The sequence below is a fragment of the Manis pentadactyla genome, chromosome 7, assembly GCF_030020395.1.
Source record: "Manis pentadactyla isolate mManPen7 chromosome 7, mManPen7.hap1, whole genome shotgun sequence".
NCBI lineage: Eukaryota > Metazoa > Chordata > Mammalia > Pholidota > Manidae > Manis > Manis pentadactyla.
Window position 1 is genome coordinate 127483623 of NC_080025.1, and position 20127 is coordinate 127503749.

The window sequence follows — 20127 nt, forward strand, 5'->3', positions numbered from 1 at the left end:
CCTTCGCCATTTGTTAGCAGCATGATGACCGTTGAAAAGCCTTTTCTGAACTAGTATTTGGTTAACTCCTTGGTACATTTCATATAGGAAAGGCAGGATGCAACGCTTGATTCGTTCTCTTTATTTGCCTGTTTTCAGAATGAAGTGGTTCCCTTGCATCTAAAGGTGATCAGTGAGGGCTTTGGGTGGGGAGGGATAGGATAGCACTGATGAGTTTTAATCCATTGTGTTACTATCCTTACAAGGTTCAAACCATCTCAGCTGTCATCAGCTGCAACTTCCTGAGGCCGACTCCTGAATGTTTTTGACGTGACCCCGTTTGTTCCTCGAGAGCATCTTGCCTTTCTGGTCTGAAAAGACCCAGGGTCATTTTGGGACATTTCCTGCTCCAGACTTAGAAACAATTTCTCCAAGGATACTTGTTTCCTTTTAGTGGGAGATAATATGCAGAGTCCAGAATCTGGTGGTCAGGGGTGTTCTTTGCTACTGGGTTGGTAGTAATTCTAGTGCTTTCCAGTCAGCAGTCCTAGGAAATATTTGTTTTCAAGAACAATTTGTAAAAGAAATCCTTTTTTTCTTTAAGAAAATTCTATCCAAATTTAAGAGCAAAGGGTTTTGAATTAACCTTGTTGCTCTTATGCCTGGGTTCCCTTTCCACGATGCCAAAAATTTCAGTTCTCCATGACACTAACATAATCGGTCACTTGATTTATTCCACAGTTGGACTCACAACCAGCTCACAAGAACAAAACCAATCCACCGCCAGCAGCATGATGGCTGAAAGCAATTTCATTTTTTTCAATTCTTTTGGCTGTGGAATACATTCTGCTAGGAACATAGTCAAATGACTGTGTTTTAAAGTCACTTGCTGTAGTTTCTCTGGTGTGCATAGGCCTTCAACTAGCTACAGGGGTTCTTTTGTTTTATTTCATTTCTAATTTTTAGGAGCTTCTTTCTTTTTGTATTTCATTTTTAAATTATTTTGTAATTAATGTCCACTTTTGAAGAGGTAATACATTCACATGCTTCAAACCCCGAGACTACATGTAAAGGTGGATGCAGTGAAGCCCTTACAGAATGTCATTATTCTTTTTTATAGCTGCATAGAACTCAGTTATGAATGTAGCAAGAAGGTACTTAACCAGTCTACTACTAACTGACATTTTGTTTCATATATTTTGCTATTATAAATGTTTTACATTGAATGCTGTTTTATAATTTTATAAAATATTAATACAGTTCCATAGCCACATATACAAAACAAATTATATCAAAGAACTTCACCGACTATTCCTGTTCCCTCCACCCTATAACCTCTCTCCCTCTTTGAGCACTTAGAAAATGGACTGTAATCTTATATACTCATTGCTTATTTTGATGCTAATTACCTTAGATTTGGCCAGTGGGAACATATTCAAGAGGACTCCTGTGTCCTTTGGGCGCAATGCTGTATTTCTTTGAGCACTTCCTTATTTTTTGGCTCAGATGATGTCTCAGGCTCATTTGTTCATTTCTTGCCTTTGGGCTGAAATCAACCATTGCGCCAAGGACACCTGGCTCCTTTTAGTGGAAAATGGAATTTAGAAACCAATCTGGCACTGGGGGTGGCCACTGCTATCATGTCAGAGCAAAATAACTTTTGCTAACATTGCTATCACTGCTCCCAGGCCCTCTTAGTGGACAGAACTAGGTACATTTACATTTATATTTACTTCTGAATCTATAAACACACATTGATCTAGAATCATACTTATTTCTATATTTATGTATACATGACAAAAACCTACAAATGTTTCAACTTCAGAGTTTATTCTAGTTTTTCCTCTCTCCATATTCATACCTCCTTCTCCAACAGTGAGAGACCTGTCTCCTTCAAATACTGACTTATATTTGATCAATCCGGGTATGTAACCAACTCGCAATGCAGCCCATCCCCTAAGGCCCCCCTCAATGGAACAGCAGCTCTCTCAGCGCTGCTGGGCTCTGACACCCCTCCCACGTGGGCACTCTCCTCCTGCATTTGGCCTCTGGTACTCCACGATGGGTGGGCCTCCCATGGGGATGCCTTTCTCATCCCATTTGGTCCTGACACGCTGTAGTGGGCGGCCAGCCAGATCTACGGATGCCTCCGACTGACACCCAGGACCGTGCCCCTCCTGCACCCAGGCCCTGCTGCCCTGGCTCAGCCTCCCACCCGCAAGGCAGCAGGCACGCCTGCACTTTCAGCCCACATCATGGCTTTTGGGGTGAATTGTTCAGGAAGGGGAGGGAAAAGAAAGAAAAGGAAGAGAAAGAGCTCTACCTTTACAATTAAAAAAAAATTCTATTTCATATATCTGGGAGATCACATCATATAAGTAGATAGAGAAATTCTTCATTTCCTTTATTTTTTAGCAGTTGCATAGCATTGCATTATGTAAACATACCATTGTTTATGGTTGCCATTTGGGTTGCTTCTAAGGTTTTGCTATTACATATAGTTGTCAGGTATATTTCTGAAGTGCTTGGAAACAAATGAATCTGGAATTTTAGAGGTTCTGTACCCACAGCCCTGTTCTCTATAAGCCACCAGATGTTCCTTTTAGAACATGCTCTGGATTGAGAGAAACACCCCCCCACCAGCCTGTCAATGATTAGCTGCAGCAAGGATCGCTGCTTGGGACAGACATGAACCCTCAGACTGGACCTCAGGGCGGCCAACAGCATTTGAGGTTTGGAGACTGACTGCCTGACTGGGGCTCTGCATGTTGGATGGTGACAAAGGATCTGGTCAGAGCCCCTGGTCTAGGAAGGATAAATTCCTTTGGCATATATGGAGGAAGGTGACAGGTGCTCTGGCTGCATCCAGGTGGCCCTGAGAGCTGTTAAGAAGAGCCTCAGGACCCGGGGTTCAGCAGGGAGACCACCATGTCAGGTCTCCCTGCCATGAACGCTGAAGGCAACCTGAAGAATGCTGTGAATATGATTCTCATAGGATGTGAAATAAGTCTTTTTTCTCAAATATTTATTTACTCAACCTTTTTTTTTTGCAACTTTTTTTCCTCCTATTTTCATTATCACAAATGTCAAATTATAAATTAAAGATGTTTTATTGTAGGTACTCTTACAATATGAATGAGTGTGAGTGTGTGGAGGGTGTGTATGTCTCCTATTTGCATTTGGGTCAGATCTCTATGAATGATTTTATGAATGAGACTTTCATCAGGATGACACAAAGGCAGCTTGAGGGAGATGAGACACCCACCTGAGAAGGAGAGACATGATTTGACTGTCTTCCTTCCAGGAGGGGAAAGAACTGACTAAGAATTTTGAACACGCAGGCCCTCCAGTTCACCAGAGTGGGGTAAGGGGGCCTGCCAGAGGGAGAGCAGAGAGGTGGGTGTTGATGTTCCAGAAAAGTGAGACGAGGGTGTGGTCAATGGCTGCCCTGCCAGCCAGAAGCAAATTATTCATGGGGTAGTACAGGAGTCTGGTGGAAAGAACCTGGGCTGGAGATAAGGAGGTGGGTATGTGACCTTGGGTGAGTTGTCTAGCCTTGAACAAGTTGCTTAAACTCTGAGCTGAAGCATCTCCTTCCCTCTTTGAATAAATAGGGCTGTAATCTGCCCTCTGTATTGCACAGGACTGTGTGCATTACTAGGCACAAAACTTCAATGCCTGAGATCCTTTCTGCAATGAGGCAAGATACAGACAGATGGCCGATAGACATGCCAATAAAACCAAAGGCATCAGGATGCAGGTGGGGACGCTGAGGCCCAGCCCAGGGAAGACCAAGGATCCAGGGAGCATAGTTTTAGAGCTTGGTTTTAGAGGAACAGGCTGCCTGGAGCAGAGCAGCCTTGGGGTGCTGGCACTGGAGGACAAGTGAGGAGGCTGCCCAGGATAGAGTCCCTGGCCGGCGCATGGGTCATTTCCCTTGCAAAAATGAAATTCAAATCTGAGATGGTATCAGTGCTTAGGGGAGGCAGCTGGGTACAGATGTGTCACCAGGCCCTGAGGGGCAGGGGATCATGTCACATAAACCAGGATTCTACCTGAACCCCCCTTTCGTGGGTCTGAGCTCTCAGACCATGGGGTCTGGTTGTCCCCTCAGACCAGTCTTGGCATTTCTCTGGGGCTGTCACTGGGGCCAGGGCTCGGGTGACTGAGGGTTCCAACCTCCACCCCTGGGACCTGGCTGGGGAGGCTGAGATGGCCACTTGGCCACAGCCAGCACATGCATTAGTAATGGCCACCGATCCTGCTGGCCCTGTGCCCTGATTCCAGAGTGGGGCAGTAACCTGAGCCTGGGCACCCCCTGCCCAACAGACTCCATCCTACAGTGGAGCCATCAGACACCTCCTCTCTTCCTGGTCCTGTCTCTGCATCAAAATGCAGGGAAATGCAAACAAGTTATTTCTCCTCAAGCATCCCAAGCATTCCTTGTTTGCAGTATCACTTCTTCCAGAGGTTCCCCAATAAGGAAGTCTTAGGAAACGACCTAGCAGGCCTCTTGGGACACCTACCCTGGGGTGCAAGGCCTTCCTGGGCTGTCGCTCAGTCTCCTCACCTGGATGCGCAGGTCTATCCTGGAGCCACCTCTGGCCCTGGTGTTCTAGGGCCCAGGGCCTGGCTCTCTGCCCTGAGGGGGTCACAGTGGGTGTGGGGGCACAGCCAGAACAGAGCAGGCTAGCCATGTGCGGAAGAGAAGCGGTGGCCCAGCTGTGGGGCTCCTGAGCGGCATCCTGGAGAACTGTAAGATTTGGGGAGAGCAGGCGTGGGGGAGAACCACAGCTCATGCGGCGGCTGGGGTGCAGGGCCCTGCTCACACCCCAACCATCCTCCTGAGCCCCAAGTGGAGGGAGGGAGGAGGCCCTGGGAGTTCATCTCTCCTCGGGGCTGCAGGCAGCAGCTCTTCCTGGGGGCACCTGGTGGTCCCTTCACTCCCACAGTGGCTCGGGGCTGTCCCTGAGGGACTCGGGCTCTGTCCTGGGGCCTGTGACCTACCTCCAGCAGCTGCCCTTGGGTGGGAAGGTCCAGGCCACCCCCAAATGCCTCTCCTAGGAGCTCTGTAATTCTGCCCATGAGAGATAAGGCATTGTTACCTGAACACGTGTCTCAATAGAGAAAAAAATACCTCCAGGAATTAGGCCACCAGCCAGGGTGGATGGGGAGCTGGGGGTGAGGGGTGGAGAGCCCATCCTAGGTAGGGGTTTGCACAGCCCAAGGGCACTGAGAAAGGGATATAAAGGGAAGTGGGGAGACTGACCCCTCATGGGAGTGAGGGGCCAGCGCACACTGGGTAACCAGCTATGTGAAACCATGAGCTTCAGGAAAGGGCACAGCTCCGTCCACTTCCTGCTCACCCTCCCGTGGCCCTGCGTGTGCCCCAAGATTGCTCTCAACACAGCTGCCAACCCTGCAGAGGCTGATTTTGGGGCTCACTGTAGGCATAGGCCGGGGACAGAGTCAGGGGACTCTAGGGCTGGCTGGCCAGAGTGGCCTTCTCTGGCTGAAGCTTTCACAAGGGCCCAGAGTTTCAATTAACCACCCAGTGCCAGGCCCAGGGGACAGAACCAGAGGCTGCTGCACCTGGCTGGCCTTGCCCCCTGTGCCCACCTTGCCCTGGGCCTGGGGATCCTGGTGAGAGAACTTGGTTCCGGGGTGACAAGCAGATAGATGGTGGGAGTGGACAGCCTGGACCAAGTGAAGACATAAGCTGCCCTGAGAACTGTGTTCTCATCTGTCCACCAAGCAGAGCAAGGGGACCTGGCTCTGGCCTCTGGGAAGAAGGTGTCAGGGAGAGTGTGACCCAGCCCAGCCCCAAGGCCCAGAGGCAAGTGAGAGATGGACTCTCTCCCTGGAGGCTCAGGACTCCCCTGTCCCCTGCTTTGGGCCAGCCTGAAGAGCAGCCCGAGGGGCTGTTACCTGCCGTGGCCCTGCTAGCACAGTCACAGCTGAGAGGCAGCAGCTGAATAATTCAGCAGAGCAGGTATCTGACTGCCCGTGGGGGGCCGACTGCTGGCCCAGTAGCCCTCAATCCGGGCAGCAAAGCAGAGCCCCAGCTTCCCTAGGGCTTCGACACAACCCAGAAGGTCTCACGGGCTCCCTCACCAGGTCCAAACCTGCTCCCCAACCCTGCTGTCCCTACAGCTGTGACCCTGCCAGAGCCATCCTTCTCCCCTTTCCCCTCACCAAGTCCCCACCTCATAAGTAACCTCGCAAACTCTTTGAATCCTTCGGCACTTCTCCATCTGCCAGGCTGTATCCCAGTCCAAGCCAACACCACCCTTTCCCAGACCATGCAACAACCCCTGGCTAGGCTCCCTGCCTGCAGACTAGCTCCCATTCACTCTGCCCAGGACACACTGGCTCCTGCTTCAGATGCATTCGTGGTGACCAGGGCCCTGGCCCTGCCTGCCCCTCCACCCCAGAGCCCTTCACCGCCTCCCACTGCAGGACCCAGGAAAACAAGCTGCGTACTTCCCTCATGCTGTCCCAGCCACTCTGCTTTCAGTGGGCCTCTTCCTCACCTGGACTATCACCCTCCACGCCCCCTCCCTGCCCAGGGGCAGTTCACCTGGTCAGGCTCCACAGGCCTCCCTCCTGCAAGGAGCCTTACCTGAGCGCCAGGGCCCCACTCTGCCCTGCCTGGGTCTCTATCACAGCCCTTTCTGCAAAGTTCATAAATACCCAGTCCTGTTTCTTTCTCTCCAGGGTATGTGGGTTTTTTGGTCTGTATTTTTGTTTTGTTTTTTAACTTTTCATTATGTGTTTATCAGGTGTTCTACCTATATATTTTTTACAGTTATCTACATTATTAAATGCTCACCCCAATATGTAGTTACTATCTGTCAACATAGAAAGATGTTACAGAACAAGTGACTATATTCTCTCTGCTGTACTTTCATCCCCATGACTAATTTATATCGTCATTGAGATTTTGTGCCTCTTTATCCCCTTCAGCTATATTTTAATACACTTTTTATTCCTTTTTTTAGTAAAGTACACACAACATAAAATATACCATTTAAGCTATTTTTAAGTGTACAATTTAATGACATTAAGTACATTCATAATGTTGTGCAGCCATCACCACTACCCATTTCCAGACTTTTTTTTTAATCATCCCAAACAAATTCTGTTACGCTGGCTTTCTGTCATTTGCGATTAAGAATCCTGATGCACACCAGCATTACTGAGGTAAGGGAACTAGAAGATGCAATTACAAGCCAAGGTTACCAGGTCTGCTTAGAATCTGTAATAGCTGTATCCCTGGGAAGGATGAATAGGTGGGGCACTGAGGATTTTTAGGGCAGCGAAAATACTCTGTTTGATACCATAATGGTGGATGCATGTCATTATATATTTGTCCAAACCCATAGAGATACAGCACCAAAAGTGAATCCTAATGTAAACTGTGGACTTTGGGTGATAATGATGTGTCCTTCTAAATTGCATCTTGTAACCAATGTGCCCGTCCAGTGCTGACGGTGGAGGAGGCTGTGTGTGTTTCAGGGCAGGGGGTACATAGGAAGTCTCTGTTCCTTCCCTTAAATTTTGCTGTGAGCCTAAAACTGCTCTTTAAAAAGTCTTAATTTTAATAATTTAACTTAATTTATTTAATGAAGAAAATCTTTTTTTTAAAGTATCATTGATATTCAATCCTATGAAGATTTCACATGAACAACATTGTAGTTTCAACATTCACTCATATTATCAAGTCCCCTCCCACCCCATTGCAATCACTGTCCATCAGCGTAGTAACAGGTTATAGAGTTGCTACTTGTCTTCTCCGCGCTGTACTGTCTTCCCAGTCACCTACCTATATTGTGAGTGCTAATTATAATGCGCCTTGATCCCCTTCTCCCTCCCTCCCCACCCACCCTCTCCAGCTCCTCCCCTTTGGTAACCGCTAGTCCCTTCTCAGAGTTTGTGAGTATGCTGCTGTTTTGTTTCTTCAGTTTTGTTTTGTTGTTATACTCCACAAATGAGGGAAATCATTTGGTATTTGTCTTTCTCCACCTGGCTTATTTCACTGAGCATAATACCCTCTAGCTCCATCCTAAAGAAGTAAATCTTTTGTCCTTCTTTGTACTCAGTTTCTTTTCCCAGAGGCCACCAGTTTTTGTAGCTTCAGGGGTGTCCTCCCAGAGATGGGCCCTGCACATATATAAGCATAAAGTAATGGATTCTTTGTATGCAAATGGAAGCAAATTATACACCGGGCTCTGCATCTTGCTTTGTTATGAAGTAATAATTCCATATCAGCATAAAGGGAGCTGTCTCATTCTTTTTAATGGTCATATAATATTCTATTGTTTTAAGATAGACTTAACTAATCCTTTATTGTAGTAAAGTTATTGTTAAAGTTCTAAAAGTGCCGATTGGTTCTTTTTTATTTCTACTATGTCGTTTAAAAACATAGTTTCCTGTTCCTTCTAGTTTCCTCACCTGAGTAATGGAGACATGTATTGGTCAGGGTTCTTGACTGTCCAGGACAGAAAGCTGCCATAACTCTGCTTCACCAAAAAAGGGGTTTTATGTTTTCATCTAAAGGAAAAGTCTGGAGAGAGGTTCTCAGGCAGGCTCTCCAGCGTTTTCCAAGCTCACCTCCTAGCAGCTTAGCAACCTCAGAGGGAAAAGAGTATTCTCTTTCCTAAAGGACTCCACAGAAGTCCCAGGCACGGGCGCCTCTCTGAACACAGAGCAGGGCATCCGACTGGCTGGCAGGGTCACAGGGGCCCACCATTGGAGGGAAGGGGAAAAGGGAGTTAGCCTCCCAACACTGCCTGCAGGAGAGTCACTGAGGAGGGGTAGTTCCCCAAAGAGCAGAGCGGTACTGATAGCAGAGGAAGAAGGAACAGATGCTGGGCAGGCAAGAGCAACAGGTGTTCACAGCAGGGTGCTCACCCCAGCCTCAGGCCTTGATAGCTTGATGCCTGGATCCTTAAAGCCCTGGCTGTTGTTATTATTGTTGTTATTAACAGAGAGACTCCACCGCTTGCCTTTTTATCCTTAAGAATTAATTCCTATGCCAGGGCCAGAAAGAGGCCCAGAGCCCAAGTTTCCCTCAGTCCCCTGAGACGCAGAGCTGGCAGTGAGGCTCAGCACAGCCTCTGGGTCTCATGCTCGTCTCCCAGACAGGCCTCCTCCCCTTGTCAAGCCAACTCAAGGCCCAGTTCATCTCTGCCTTCTTCACGCAGCCTTCCTGCACACCTTGGCCTCACTCTTCTTGCTGAAAAAACACACGTGAAACAATGTGCCTCCTATCTGTCTCCTGTCTTGGAGTGGTTACGTAGAGTGAGGGGGTCCTTGCATCGGCACTGCTCAAATATACTGCCTGGGACTAGGGCCTGGGTCTCACACGCCTTCAGTTATACCTCCTTCCTCCCAGGGCCAAAATGCAAATGTGGGCACAGAGCAGGATCCAGTAAGCATCAGGCGATCAAGGACTCTAGCTGGTACCCTGGCCTGGAGGGCAGGGCCCAGGCCTGTTGGAGGATATCAGATCCCGGCGCATTCGGGAAGTCTCTGCCTGTTAGGAACTGAGCGCAGCTGCTCTAACTGTGGCGGAGACTGCCCTGTGTGTCCCCATAGCCAACCTCCCCTATTCCTTAGTAAAAGAACTCCGATATTTTAGAACACCGATTCTAAAAATATTAATGCCAGTAGTTTTACATCACAGCGGAACTTTAAAGAAACTTTTATTATGAAATTTTTATACCCTATTCAAAAGTAGAGAGAAGGGTATAATGTACTCCCATCACTCAGCTTCCCCAACTGTTAACACATGGCTAATCTTGCTTTACGGATTACATCCCTTCCCATCACTGGGTTGTTTTGAAACAAATCTAGACATGGTATCATTTCATTCAGAAATTCAATATGTATTTCTAAAAGGTAGACTTTGAACATACGCGTGCACCTTTATTACCTATAAACAATGATAATTTCATAACTTCCTAATATTACATAACACTCTTTATTCAAATTTCCCCAATTGTCTCAATTTTTTTAAGAGCTGAGTTGTTCCAACAGGTTCTAAAAACACATGATTCCCATACTGCATTTGTAGGACCTCCATTTTATTCAAAGGGGCAAGGTACCCAGCTGGAGAAGTACGTTTCCTACTTCTCTGATCCAGTGTGGCCCATGTGTCTCACTGTAGCCACAGAAGTGTCTTCTGGTAGATGAGCACCTTTTATTCTTCCTTCATTCCCTCTTCCTGATGCCTGGAACTTGGGATATGATTTCTGGAGCTCTAGCAGATGTATTGGACCATGAGGTTTCCTTGTCCAAAGCTAGGATGACAGACAGAGTAGGAACCTAATTTCTCACTCCACCGTTATTTCCAGTCTTTATTATCAAATCATTTAAGATTAGGTTCAGTGGTAGTAAATAGAGAACAAAAAATTTTAAAGTAATGTTTTAAACATGATAGAAATTATTTTTCTATCTCATATAAAATAAATCTAGAGATAAGCAATTGAGGGCTAATGAGGTGGTTCTACAAAGTCACAGAGTATTAGTTATCTATGGCTGTGTGACTAATTATACCCAAAACTTCTAAGCATAAAACAACAATTGATTATGGGTTTCCATTTCTGTGGGTAATCTGGGATTCATGAGCTCAGAGCTGCAGTCATTCTGAGCTTGACTGGGTCTGGAGGAACCACCGGTTATGGCTTCAATTCCCAGCCTCTCTCTGTAGGGCAGGGCAGCTCAAACCCCATCAGGCAGCTTCCACCAGAGAGGGAGATGCCAGACTGAACAAGGGAGCACGAGAGAGCAGGATAGAAGGGGCAGTCTCCGGCTCAGCGGCCGCAGGAGAGCGCCCACGTCTCTTCTCCTCCTGCCCTTGTGCTCCCAGCCCCCTCCCCTCTTGCCCTGCTGTCCCTGACCACCGCCCTTGCAGCTGTCCCATCGACCCTCCTTGCCCAGCCCCTTTGCTTCTGGAGAACACTTCAGGTCCCTACTTCGCTGTCTCTCTGTCTCTGTCTCTCCTCTGCATCCTGGCTTTGCGCCTCTACTGCCTGACTTGGCCCCAAGCCACCATTCAACCTCCTCTCCCACCACGCCCCACGCCCCTCACCTTCCTCTCGGGCAGCCCCCCAACACACCTGGCCACACCCGATCTGGGCAGCCTTGCCCTCTTCCTCCCCCATCCAGCCGGGCCCTGATCAAGCCCCCTCCTTCAGGAAGCCCCTCGTTATGGTCTGTGGTGCTTTCATGACCTTTATTCCTCCCTGCCCAACAGGTGGGATGGGGGTAGTAAGAGGCAGGCTCTGGCGCCTCTGTGAACTTCCTTTCGGCTCTGGGGGCTCCTCCCCTAGAGTGATCATGTTGAGGGGTTCCACATCCCTCTTCTCTGGGTCCCCCGCGCCCCCGGCCCCTGCACGGAGGCCCTGGCTGCTGCGGTGGCTTTTGCGGCGGGAGGGAGGAAGCAGCAGAGATGAAGGGGTGGTTAGATTCAGGCGGGGTGGCCGGGCCGCCTGCTGGGGCGGCTTTGTTCTCCACAAGTCGGGGCTCCAGGGTAGCGCCTCTCGTTCTTCAGGTCCTGTCCATACTCCCCGGAATTCTGGGGCCCCGCCTTGACCTCCCAAGCCTTTGCTTGCTTCCGCAGCCACATCTGTCGCTGGCCACCAGGAGCCCCGGCCGAGGGGACAGTCAGGCCGGGCGGCCCTGACTCCTGCCGAGATGGGCAAGGAGAGTCAGAGTGGGGCCGCGGGGGGCGGCACACGGGGGACTCCGGCGGAGCCGGTTTGCCGGGCTCGGGGAGCGGCTGGCCTCCGTCGTTTTCTCTGCAGCAGCTGACGGGCACCGCTGGCGGGGCCGAAGGGTCTCCGGCGGGAGAGACGCCCGGGGCCTCCCGGCTCCACCGCGGCGCGGCGCGCACAGGGGCTGCAGGGTCAGGCGGGTCTGGGAGCCAGGGGGCCGCAGGGCGAGGCCAGGGCGCCCCCTGGTGTCGGAGGTGGGGACAGGCCACGGCGGCTCCGCAGGGCCAAGATGGCCGGGCTGGGCTCCCGCCTCGCCCTCCCCTCGACCCGCTCCGGGAAGGGCCCCCGAGGCGGGGACGGGCCGCCGCCGCTCCGCGCGGACAGCCGTGGGCCCCTGGAGTGACCGCAGCGACGCGGGCGCGGGCCCCAGCCTAGCCGCGCGGTGGGCCGGGAGCCCGCGTGTCCTGAAGTCACGCCCCCGGGGACTCCGCGGCCGCCGCGCCGAGCCCGAGGGTCGCTCACGCCCCGACTGGCCCCCAGCCCGCGGGGTCCGCACGCTGGCACAGAACTGGGCGCTTCTTACTACTCCAAGGTTTACTTCCCGACTCTGTAAACCTGCCCCCGCGCGAGGGCAGCCGGGACCGCAGAATATTGTCTGCGGTGTGTGTGTTTCTGGAGTCCGCTCCAAATCCCAATAAAAGTCACTCTGTGGTGATTTATTTGCTTATCCTAAAAATTGGTTCTACCTACGGGCTTCCAAGGCTGCGTTGTCCGGGAGATAACTCGAGGCATGGGTACCTATTGAGCCCTTGAAGGATGGCCACCAAGGAACCCAATTTATTTTTTTAATTTTATTTTTGTTGTATTTTGGTATCATTAAATCTACAATTACATGAGGAACATTGTTTAGTAGACACCCCCCATCACCAAGTCCCTCCCACAAACCCCATTAGTCACTGTCCATCAGCTAGTAAGATGCTGTAGTCACTACTTCTCTGTGTTGCACAGCCCTCCCCGTGCCCCCCCATTATACGTACTAATCGAAATGCCCCCTTTCTCCCCCCTCCTCCTTATCCCTCCCTTCCCACCCCTCCTCCCCAGTCCCTTTCTCTTTGGTAACTGTTACTCCATTCTGGAACCCAATTTTTTAAATCTTATAATTTAAGAACAAGCAGTATAAATATTTCTGTAACAACTTTTTTTGGTAGGACTACATGCCTACCATTCAAACAATAAAAATGTCCAAGCTGAGATGTGCTGTGTAAAATTCATACTAGATTTCAAAGAGTACAAAAATAAGAATACAGAATACTCATTTTTAAATAGCGATTACATGCTGAAATAATATTCTGCTGAGTTTAATAAAATGATCTTGCTGTTGTTTTTTTTTTAATGTGGCTACTAGAAAGTGTTAAATTACTTAGGTCCATAGCATTCTATTTCTGCATTTTTGCTTTAACGAGTGGGTTGGGCTAAATCTAAGTTTTATTTTCTAACTCCACTGCAGGCCCCAGAGGTTGGGGACATTGATGTAAGTGGAAATGGGGATATGTGTGGGTAAAGGCCTGACCGTCAGGGCCCAAGCCCATGGTAGTGGCCCCTCCTCAGGAGCTCAGCTAGGCTCACAGGGTCAAGTAGGAGGCATCTCACAAGGGGAGCCCATAAATGACATCCATCCCATAGATGGCAGGAGGAGGCTCACACAGGCACTGGTGTCCAGAGCCCCAAGGTACTGGAGATGGGCATGGGATTTGGCACAGTGTGAGCTCACGGAAAGAACACTCATTTATGGCCTGAAGACCTACGTTCCTCATTGGTTGTTCTACTCACTATCTGTGTGCCCAAGTCTTTTATTTAATTAAGCAATTCATATGAAATGGACCAAATCCTAGTCCACTTCTTAAAGGGCTCCCTGGGCCAATGTATCACTAGGATAAGCCCCTTTCAGTCACTGCTGATGGGCGTTATCTCTGGAGGAGAGCATTAAGGAACTCCCATATTTCTGGAATGCAGATGCTACCAGCACAGAGTTCTTCCAAAATCTGTAGCAGTGCATCTTTTAAAAGCTTTATTGCACTAGGCTGCAGCTTCTCAAAGGGAGCTGCTTTCTCTGAACTAGCTGACTTAGCTGGCAGGGGCCACAAGAAGGGCAACTGAGGGAGACCTGAATGCCAACCACACAGTGTCCAGCATCCCTTTTCCTTGCTTCTCATTAACGGGGCAGCCAGAAGGGTTGAGTTTATCTCTTGAGAGCTTCTCTGGTCCGGTCACCCAACCACTTGACATCAGGCCCTAGCAGCCAAGTTTGAGCATCAAAGAGCTCTGAGGAATGCAGGTCCATGGAAGTGTCCAGTCTTTAAAAAAAATTATGAACATACACAAACACATGTACACACACACATACCACAGAGCAAGAGGGGAATCGCTCCTGTGTCTACCTTCTAACATGAAAATCTTTGTCAGGGTAACTCTTCAGTTCCAAGAAGTTCTGGGGGCACAAACCCTACGTGCAGCACTGGAGAGCAGGGTTGGCCCAAGGTGGATTGTCCTCCAGAGATCTGGGCCTCTGAGAAGACTGGGCTCCACACAAGCAAGGCTGCTCAGGTAGCTCCTGGTCCTTGGCAGGGCCAGGGATTGTGGGAACCATAAAAATCCTCTTTGTCTGGGAGGGAGCAGGGAACACCACGGTCCAATGTCACAGAAACTCATTCCCTGGGGTAGAGGACGGCCTCCAGTGATGGCAAGAGAATTTAAGGTGAGTAGAAGTTCTGGGGCTCTGAGCCCACAATTTCCTTTTCCAGGACAGTATGCCTCATTAACCCCAGGCCCCCATTCCCAGGAAAGGAGCGATGCCTCTGGCAAGCAGTGCAAAGCCTCCTGCCACTTAGGAAGCAGCTGGACAGAGCTGAGGGGTAAGAATGATGCCCAGTGAGACTACTGGTGGGTGAGGGGGGCCCAAGCTTCACTGAATGCACGGAGACTCATGGAATCTTTAGAGCAGCTGCCTTGTATGGATCGACAGAACGACTGTTTACATGGCCCAACTCTTTGGGTCCTGAAACTGTCTGACCTTGAAACTTTGGTGTTTGAAATGTTGATACACTATCCTCTCTCAAGACGCTACTATATCCTGTGGTGTGGGCATTTCAGAGCCTGAATGGAGTTCTGAGTCACTAGTGTCAGTCAGAACCTACTTACTAGTTAAGGGACCTCGTTTTACAGATGAACCTGAGGCCTGTGGAGCTTGAGGCCACATAGCTGGCTCCTGGAGATGGGCCTGGAGCTCACAGCACTGGTGCCAGCATTTGGTCTACTTCCACCCTTCGCTGAGGGATCAGTGAGGACCACCTGCATAGAACTTGTTTAATATTTTGCTTCTGAGCACTGGAGGCAGCCAGGGCAGCTGGAGGGTTCACTTGCCACAGGAGAGGGTGAGGTGTTTATTTGCAGCAGAGAATGTTCCTCCGTGGTCTCACCCTCCTGCTCCCTGGTGGATAAAAGCTGGACCTCCTGGAGAATACCTTAGGATGCAGTGAAAGGAAGAAAAAAGTGAATAAGGAAACCTGCGTTAAGAGAGTTGAGGGAATGACAGCCTTAATTGTCCCTTTGTCCTAACAGCCTTCTAACAAAATTCAGCACAAGCAGCTTCTTGGAGAAACTAGGCAATGTCGCCATCTGGTGGCCACTGAGGGCATATGCCTTAGAAAGGAATTGAAAAGCCAACCCACTGATGTGATCAATTTCAGATGCAATTACTTGCTGCTTCCCCACCCTCCCAGTTGAGGTTGGCACTTAGCACAGAGGGGTACCTGCTTAGGCAGACCTGTCTGGCAGGAAGCTGTGTGCCAAGTGGGTATCCTTCGTTCAGCATTAGTCGACAGGGTCTAGGTTTGGGCTGAACAGTAACATGGGGGCCACACCTACTTATCCATACTAGTCCTTCAGGCAGCCTTTCAAGGCTCCAGTGACGCCTCAGCCAGCCCGGTTCACAGCCAGGGGTCACCTGCTGCTCCAGGTACAGGCGAGGACTCTGCAGGCAGGGCCTCTTAGTCATTACTGCCGACAGGTGATGCTCCCTTCCCGAACTAATGCAGTCACTGCCTTCGTTATGAGCTTCTCACTCCAAAGGCTGAGTGAGCGGCTGTCTGCTGCTCACAGGAGCTGGATGAACAGAGAGCATTTTTAAAAAGAGAGCTAAATAGTCATGGGATTATCTTATTGATCAAGGTCCAGCCATTTGCCAAGGTATATACACATTTTATTTTAAAAAAGTTTACAGTTTTCATTATACACAACTTTAAGAGGTTATAGTCAGAGGAGGCATTTGTCCTGTTGACGTAAGTGCCCACTAGATCTCACAATGCAAGGGGAAAGGTGGAAGGGAGGAGAGAGGGCGAGGAAAAAACAGGCGGTAAAAGCTTAATTTCAGTTAGGGGCTCGTTAAGTCCCTTTTATCTCTTCAAGTATCACACAATATGTACCAAATACAATCAGTAAATAATGGCCATTTCTTCCCAAGCCCACAGCCAAGGCAGGTATGTGCCAAATTAAGGGGCCTGGCCCTTCCTCAGGTGAGTGGAGAACCAGCCCACCTGAACGCTGTTAACTCCACCCATCCCCCAGGGGCCCCCACTCCATCCAGTCCCTAATGGGATTGCCCAGGTGTTCGGTGGCCAAAGAAAATGGGTACATGGATTCAGAAGTCCAAAGAAATGCAGGTCTCTGCAACCAATTAGAAACGATTTGATTTTAGTCAACAAGGCTGTGAATACAGTTAGGAAGTCGATTAAAAAAAGACTCTTACTAATTTCTGTTACTTTCACTTTTGTAATCGAGTCCCTAGAATATAGGAGGGCCACACACCATTTGAAATCAAATAATAGTTCCCAGTGTCTACACATTTGACGTACAGAGGTTTGCAGAGGGTCTGTCATGATTCTCAGCCATTCCAATAGGAGGCCTAATAAAAAATGTCAAAGCTGACTAGGGTTTCAGGGAGCATTTTGAGGGAAAAAGTTCCTTCGAGGGGAGCCATTCCTCAGCTTAGATGAGCCAGTTGGCAAATAGAACAGCTTTTGAAGTGGAAGAACAATGGTAGGTACTGGAAAAAAATACGGCAACTTCTGAAAAGCATCTCACTAGTAAAAAATGTTTGTTCAAACTGCACAGTAACCTCAAGGAGGGCAATGAGTATGAAGCCAAAAGAGCAGAAACGCCAGCATCTCTCTTGGCTACCACTAAAGGCAACCCACAAGGCCTCGGTGTTGTTGCCATCTTGCTTGAGCTCATTCAAGTGGACAAAGAATGGCTTGGGCTGGTAAACCACAGGTAGGGTTTCAAAAACTATGGGTACTAAGAAAGGACCGGAAACTGCTGGAATCAACTCTGACCTGCTACCACTGCCTTTCAAGAGAATAACCTTCAGTGTTTCTGAGGGTCTCTTGGACGCTCTATTGAGGGTTGGTATGAGACAGCTTGGAAAAGCTCTTGGTATACCCCTTCCTCTCCAGTCTCACTCAACCACGTATCATTGGGGGCTGAGTGTCCTTACATTCACAGTCAGGCCTTCCTTTGCCATCCTCTGTAAGTATGGTCTCCTACTTCTACCTACCTTTCCCAGGTACAGGGAAGGAACAAAAGTTAGCATAAGAAAGGATTCTGTTCAACTCACCAAAAGTCCATTTCCCAGTGGAGAGGAGAAGTCCCACACAGAGCCAGAAACATTCATGAGAACAAGATTAGTACCCAGAAAGTCGGACTTGCACAGAGAGTACAGCGTGATTTGGGTAGCAATTCCAGGAGCTTCTGGTGTTTAACAGAGAAGCCTAATTACACCATCACACAGACTGGGATGGACACACACACACACTCTGCAGCCACACTCAGATGTGCTTTTTAACCCCTGCAATCTCCCCCAATGTCCTCATCTAGGAATTATGCACCTCCAGATTTCTAGTGCTAGAGTTTTCGAGTGGAGGCGAACTGACGTCTTTTTGTTAGAGAAATGTGGATTTAGTTGGGGAACAGAGCTGTGGCACTGCTCACATACCTTCCTCCCTAAGCTTGGTTCCACTAGGTTTTCTGACAAGATGAAAAGCAATTGTTATCTGGACATTATTTTTCTGAAAGGTAATTAGAACACTATTGCTTATACAATATTGAAAAAATACAATTTTTTATTGTTTGAACTCAAATCACCACCCAGCACTTTAAGCCTACCCTAGATCGCACCTACAAGAACAGTCACAGAACAAGCCAACTGCTAATCCAGCAGGTGAGCAAGACAGTGCCGGCAGAGACCCTCCCTCCCCCAGAGTAGTAAGAAACGTGCTAGAGTTAAGAGTACACCATTACATGTTCAAGTTACCACTACCCTTCCCACCGCCACAAATGCTAGAGATAACTCAGTACGGTTAACTAACCACAGCCCTAAGTAACTGCACTTTCCATTTTTTTTAAAGAAAATCTTTTGCTTCATGCCCGTAATTAACATAAAATAAGTAAATTTTTTGTCTTTTTATTTAGGAAAATAATCATGCTAAAAGCAAGTTGTACTTTATACAGATTTTCAAAGAAAAGATTGATTGTGCTTTTTGAAAAAAGAGGATAGATTCCAACCTCATTGACTCACATCTTGTGGAATACAGTACTTCTAAACTAGAAACACACACCAGAAAGAAAAATTATCCCACTGGGACACTCAAAAATTGTCTCTAGATTTTAGGATTGGCTAATTCTACTATTGTCCTATTGGTTGTGGCCAAAAAAAGAAGAGAGTTGCTTTCTAAAGTTCTCCACATTCAGCAGGCAACACTCATATTTGAAAGACACTTCTGCCGGCAACCTGGATATAGGGTTAGCTGAGTAAACATCTGCTCAGCAGGCACTGGATAAACTGTCTGATTTCATCGTAGCATATACAGGAGAGAAAATTTTCTTCCTTCAAAATCTGTTCTACTGTATCATATTTCTAAATCCTTTCCTCCTATTCAGTCACACACTGAAAAAAGCTGTGTTTGCCCCATGCAGAGTCACTTTGGTTACTAGAACCTTTATTTGATCCAAATATTACTCATTTTAAATTCAGAATGTGTGTTGTGTCTAAAATACCCACTTCCCACTCCCACAAGCAGGCGATGCCCAGGCTGCTGCCAAGCAGCAAAAGGAAAAAAACCAGAACATGGATGAGCGCGCCCAGGAGCCACAGCCACTGGACGGGGCTTCTCTCCAAGGCTAATGGTCCACCGAGGGCCGTCCAGGAAGGAGGCCCTCTCTTGGGAGGTGAAGATTAAATCCGCAACCTAAGCACAATTTGTGCTCACACTCCCTCAAAAAACCCCAAACAAGCCCACAACCATCCTCAAATGTAAAGTAAAGCTCTTAGTCCAGGGTAGCTGTCTCAGAGTGGCCAGCAATAGGATGAGGGTATGACTCTGCACGTGCTGAGAGGAAACATCTTCCCAGCCACTTTTCTCCTCCTGTCCTGTCCTCTCAAAAAAAGGTCTGGATTACAAACTCAACCCCAAGAAAGAGAAAGGTTCAGAAAACACTTCCAAAAGGTTCTCCAAAGCAAAACACTTGTGGCTGCAGGGCCTGGTAGCCAGAAGGGCAGGAATCTACATATAAAACTGTACTTAAAATCTGAGTCAAAAAAATTGCTTTACGTTTCAATACTCCAGTTAGCTCACTGTTTTATATGGTTACTCTGCAGAAACGGGGCCACCTAGGATTCACAGCAAGGAGCAGCTCTGACTCTGCGTGGTGGCTCTAATGGCTCCCACAGCAGCAGGCCTTTCCTCCCCAGTGTTTTCCCTTCTGTTTTGAAAAAGCGCTATTCTAGCTTCACGTCCAAGAGCTGGTTGGTTTGGTTTGTTTCTTTGGAACCATCAAAAAAAGAAGCAACTTTTTCCTTTACTCTTATCCATGTCTATCTATCAGAGTGCTCTGTCTTTTGACAGTTCAGTAGCACACAGGCTGACTTGGCCAAATGGACTTGTGAATGCATGCATTTGGACTGCATATTGCTACCAAAATGGAATGTGGGAATATGCTATGCACCTCAGGTTGAGAAATGACCAAGAAATCAAGATCTAAAGGGTGATATATAATATATATATATCAATGCTATTATTCATAAAAACCTTGTTTAGTAATAAAAAAAATTGCTTTGTTTAAATATGAATATTATAGTCTGCTTCTCATGGTTAGGAAATAATAGTCTTTCTGAAAAGCAGGTGCCTTTCTACTACAACTCCATATCCTGGGCCTCATCTTCTGAAAAGTCAGACATAGAACTCTCCGATGAGCTGTCTCCGGTGCCCTCTTCCTGCTCTTTCAGTGCCTCCTCCGTTGCATATTTCTGGATGTACTCTGCATAGGGGGTGGGGAGAGAGAAAACAACAAGGGCAGTGAGCAGGCAGGCATGTGC

The 20127-nt window shown here is 48.3% G+C and overlaps 1 protein-coding gene across 2 annotated transcripts in view; it reads right to left on the minus strand.

Annotated features, from left to right (window-relative positions):
- Nucleotides 1-17857: 17857 nt before the first annotated feature.
- UBE2H (ubiquitin conjugating enzyme E2 H) overlaps nucleotides 17858-20127 on the minus strand; it is a 92466-nt gene continuing 90196 nt past the window's right edge. For both annotated transcript variants that reach the window (XM_057504759.1, XM_036909040.2), the window contains one exon: nucleotides 17858-20069. In XM_057504759.1, coding sequence (XP_057360742.1) covers nucleotides 19945-20069 — 125 coding nt within the window. In that variant the 3' untranslated portion in view covers nucleotides 17858-19944. The remainder of the gene's footprint in view (nucleotides 20070-20127) is intronic.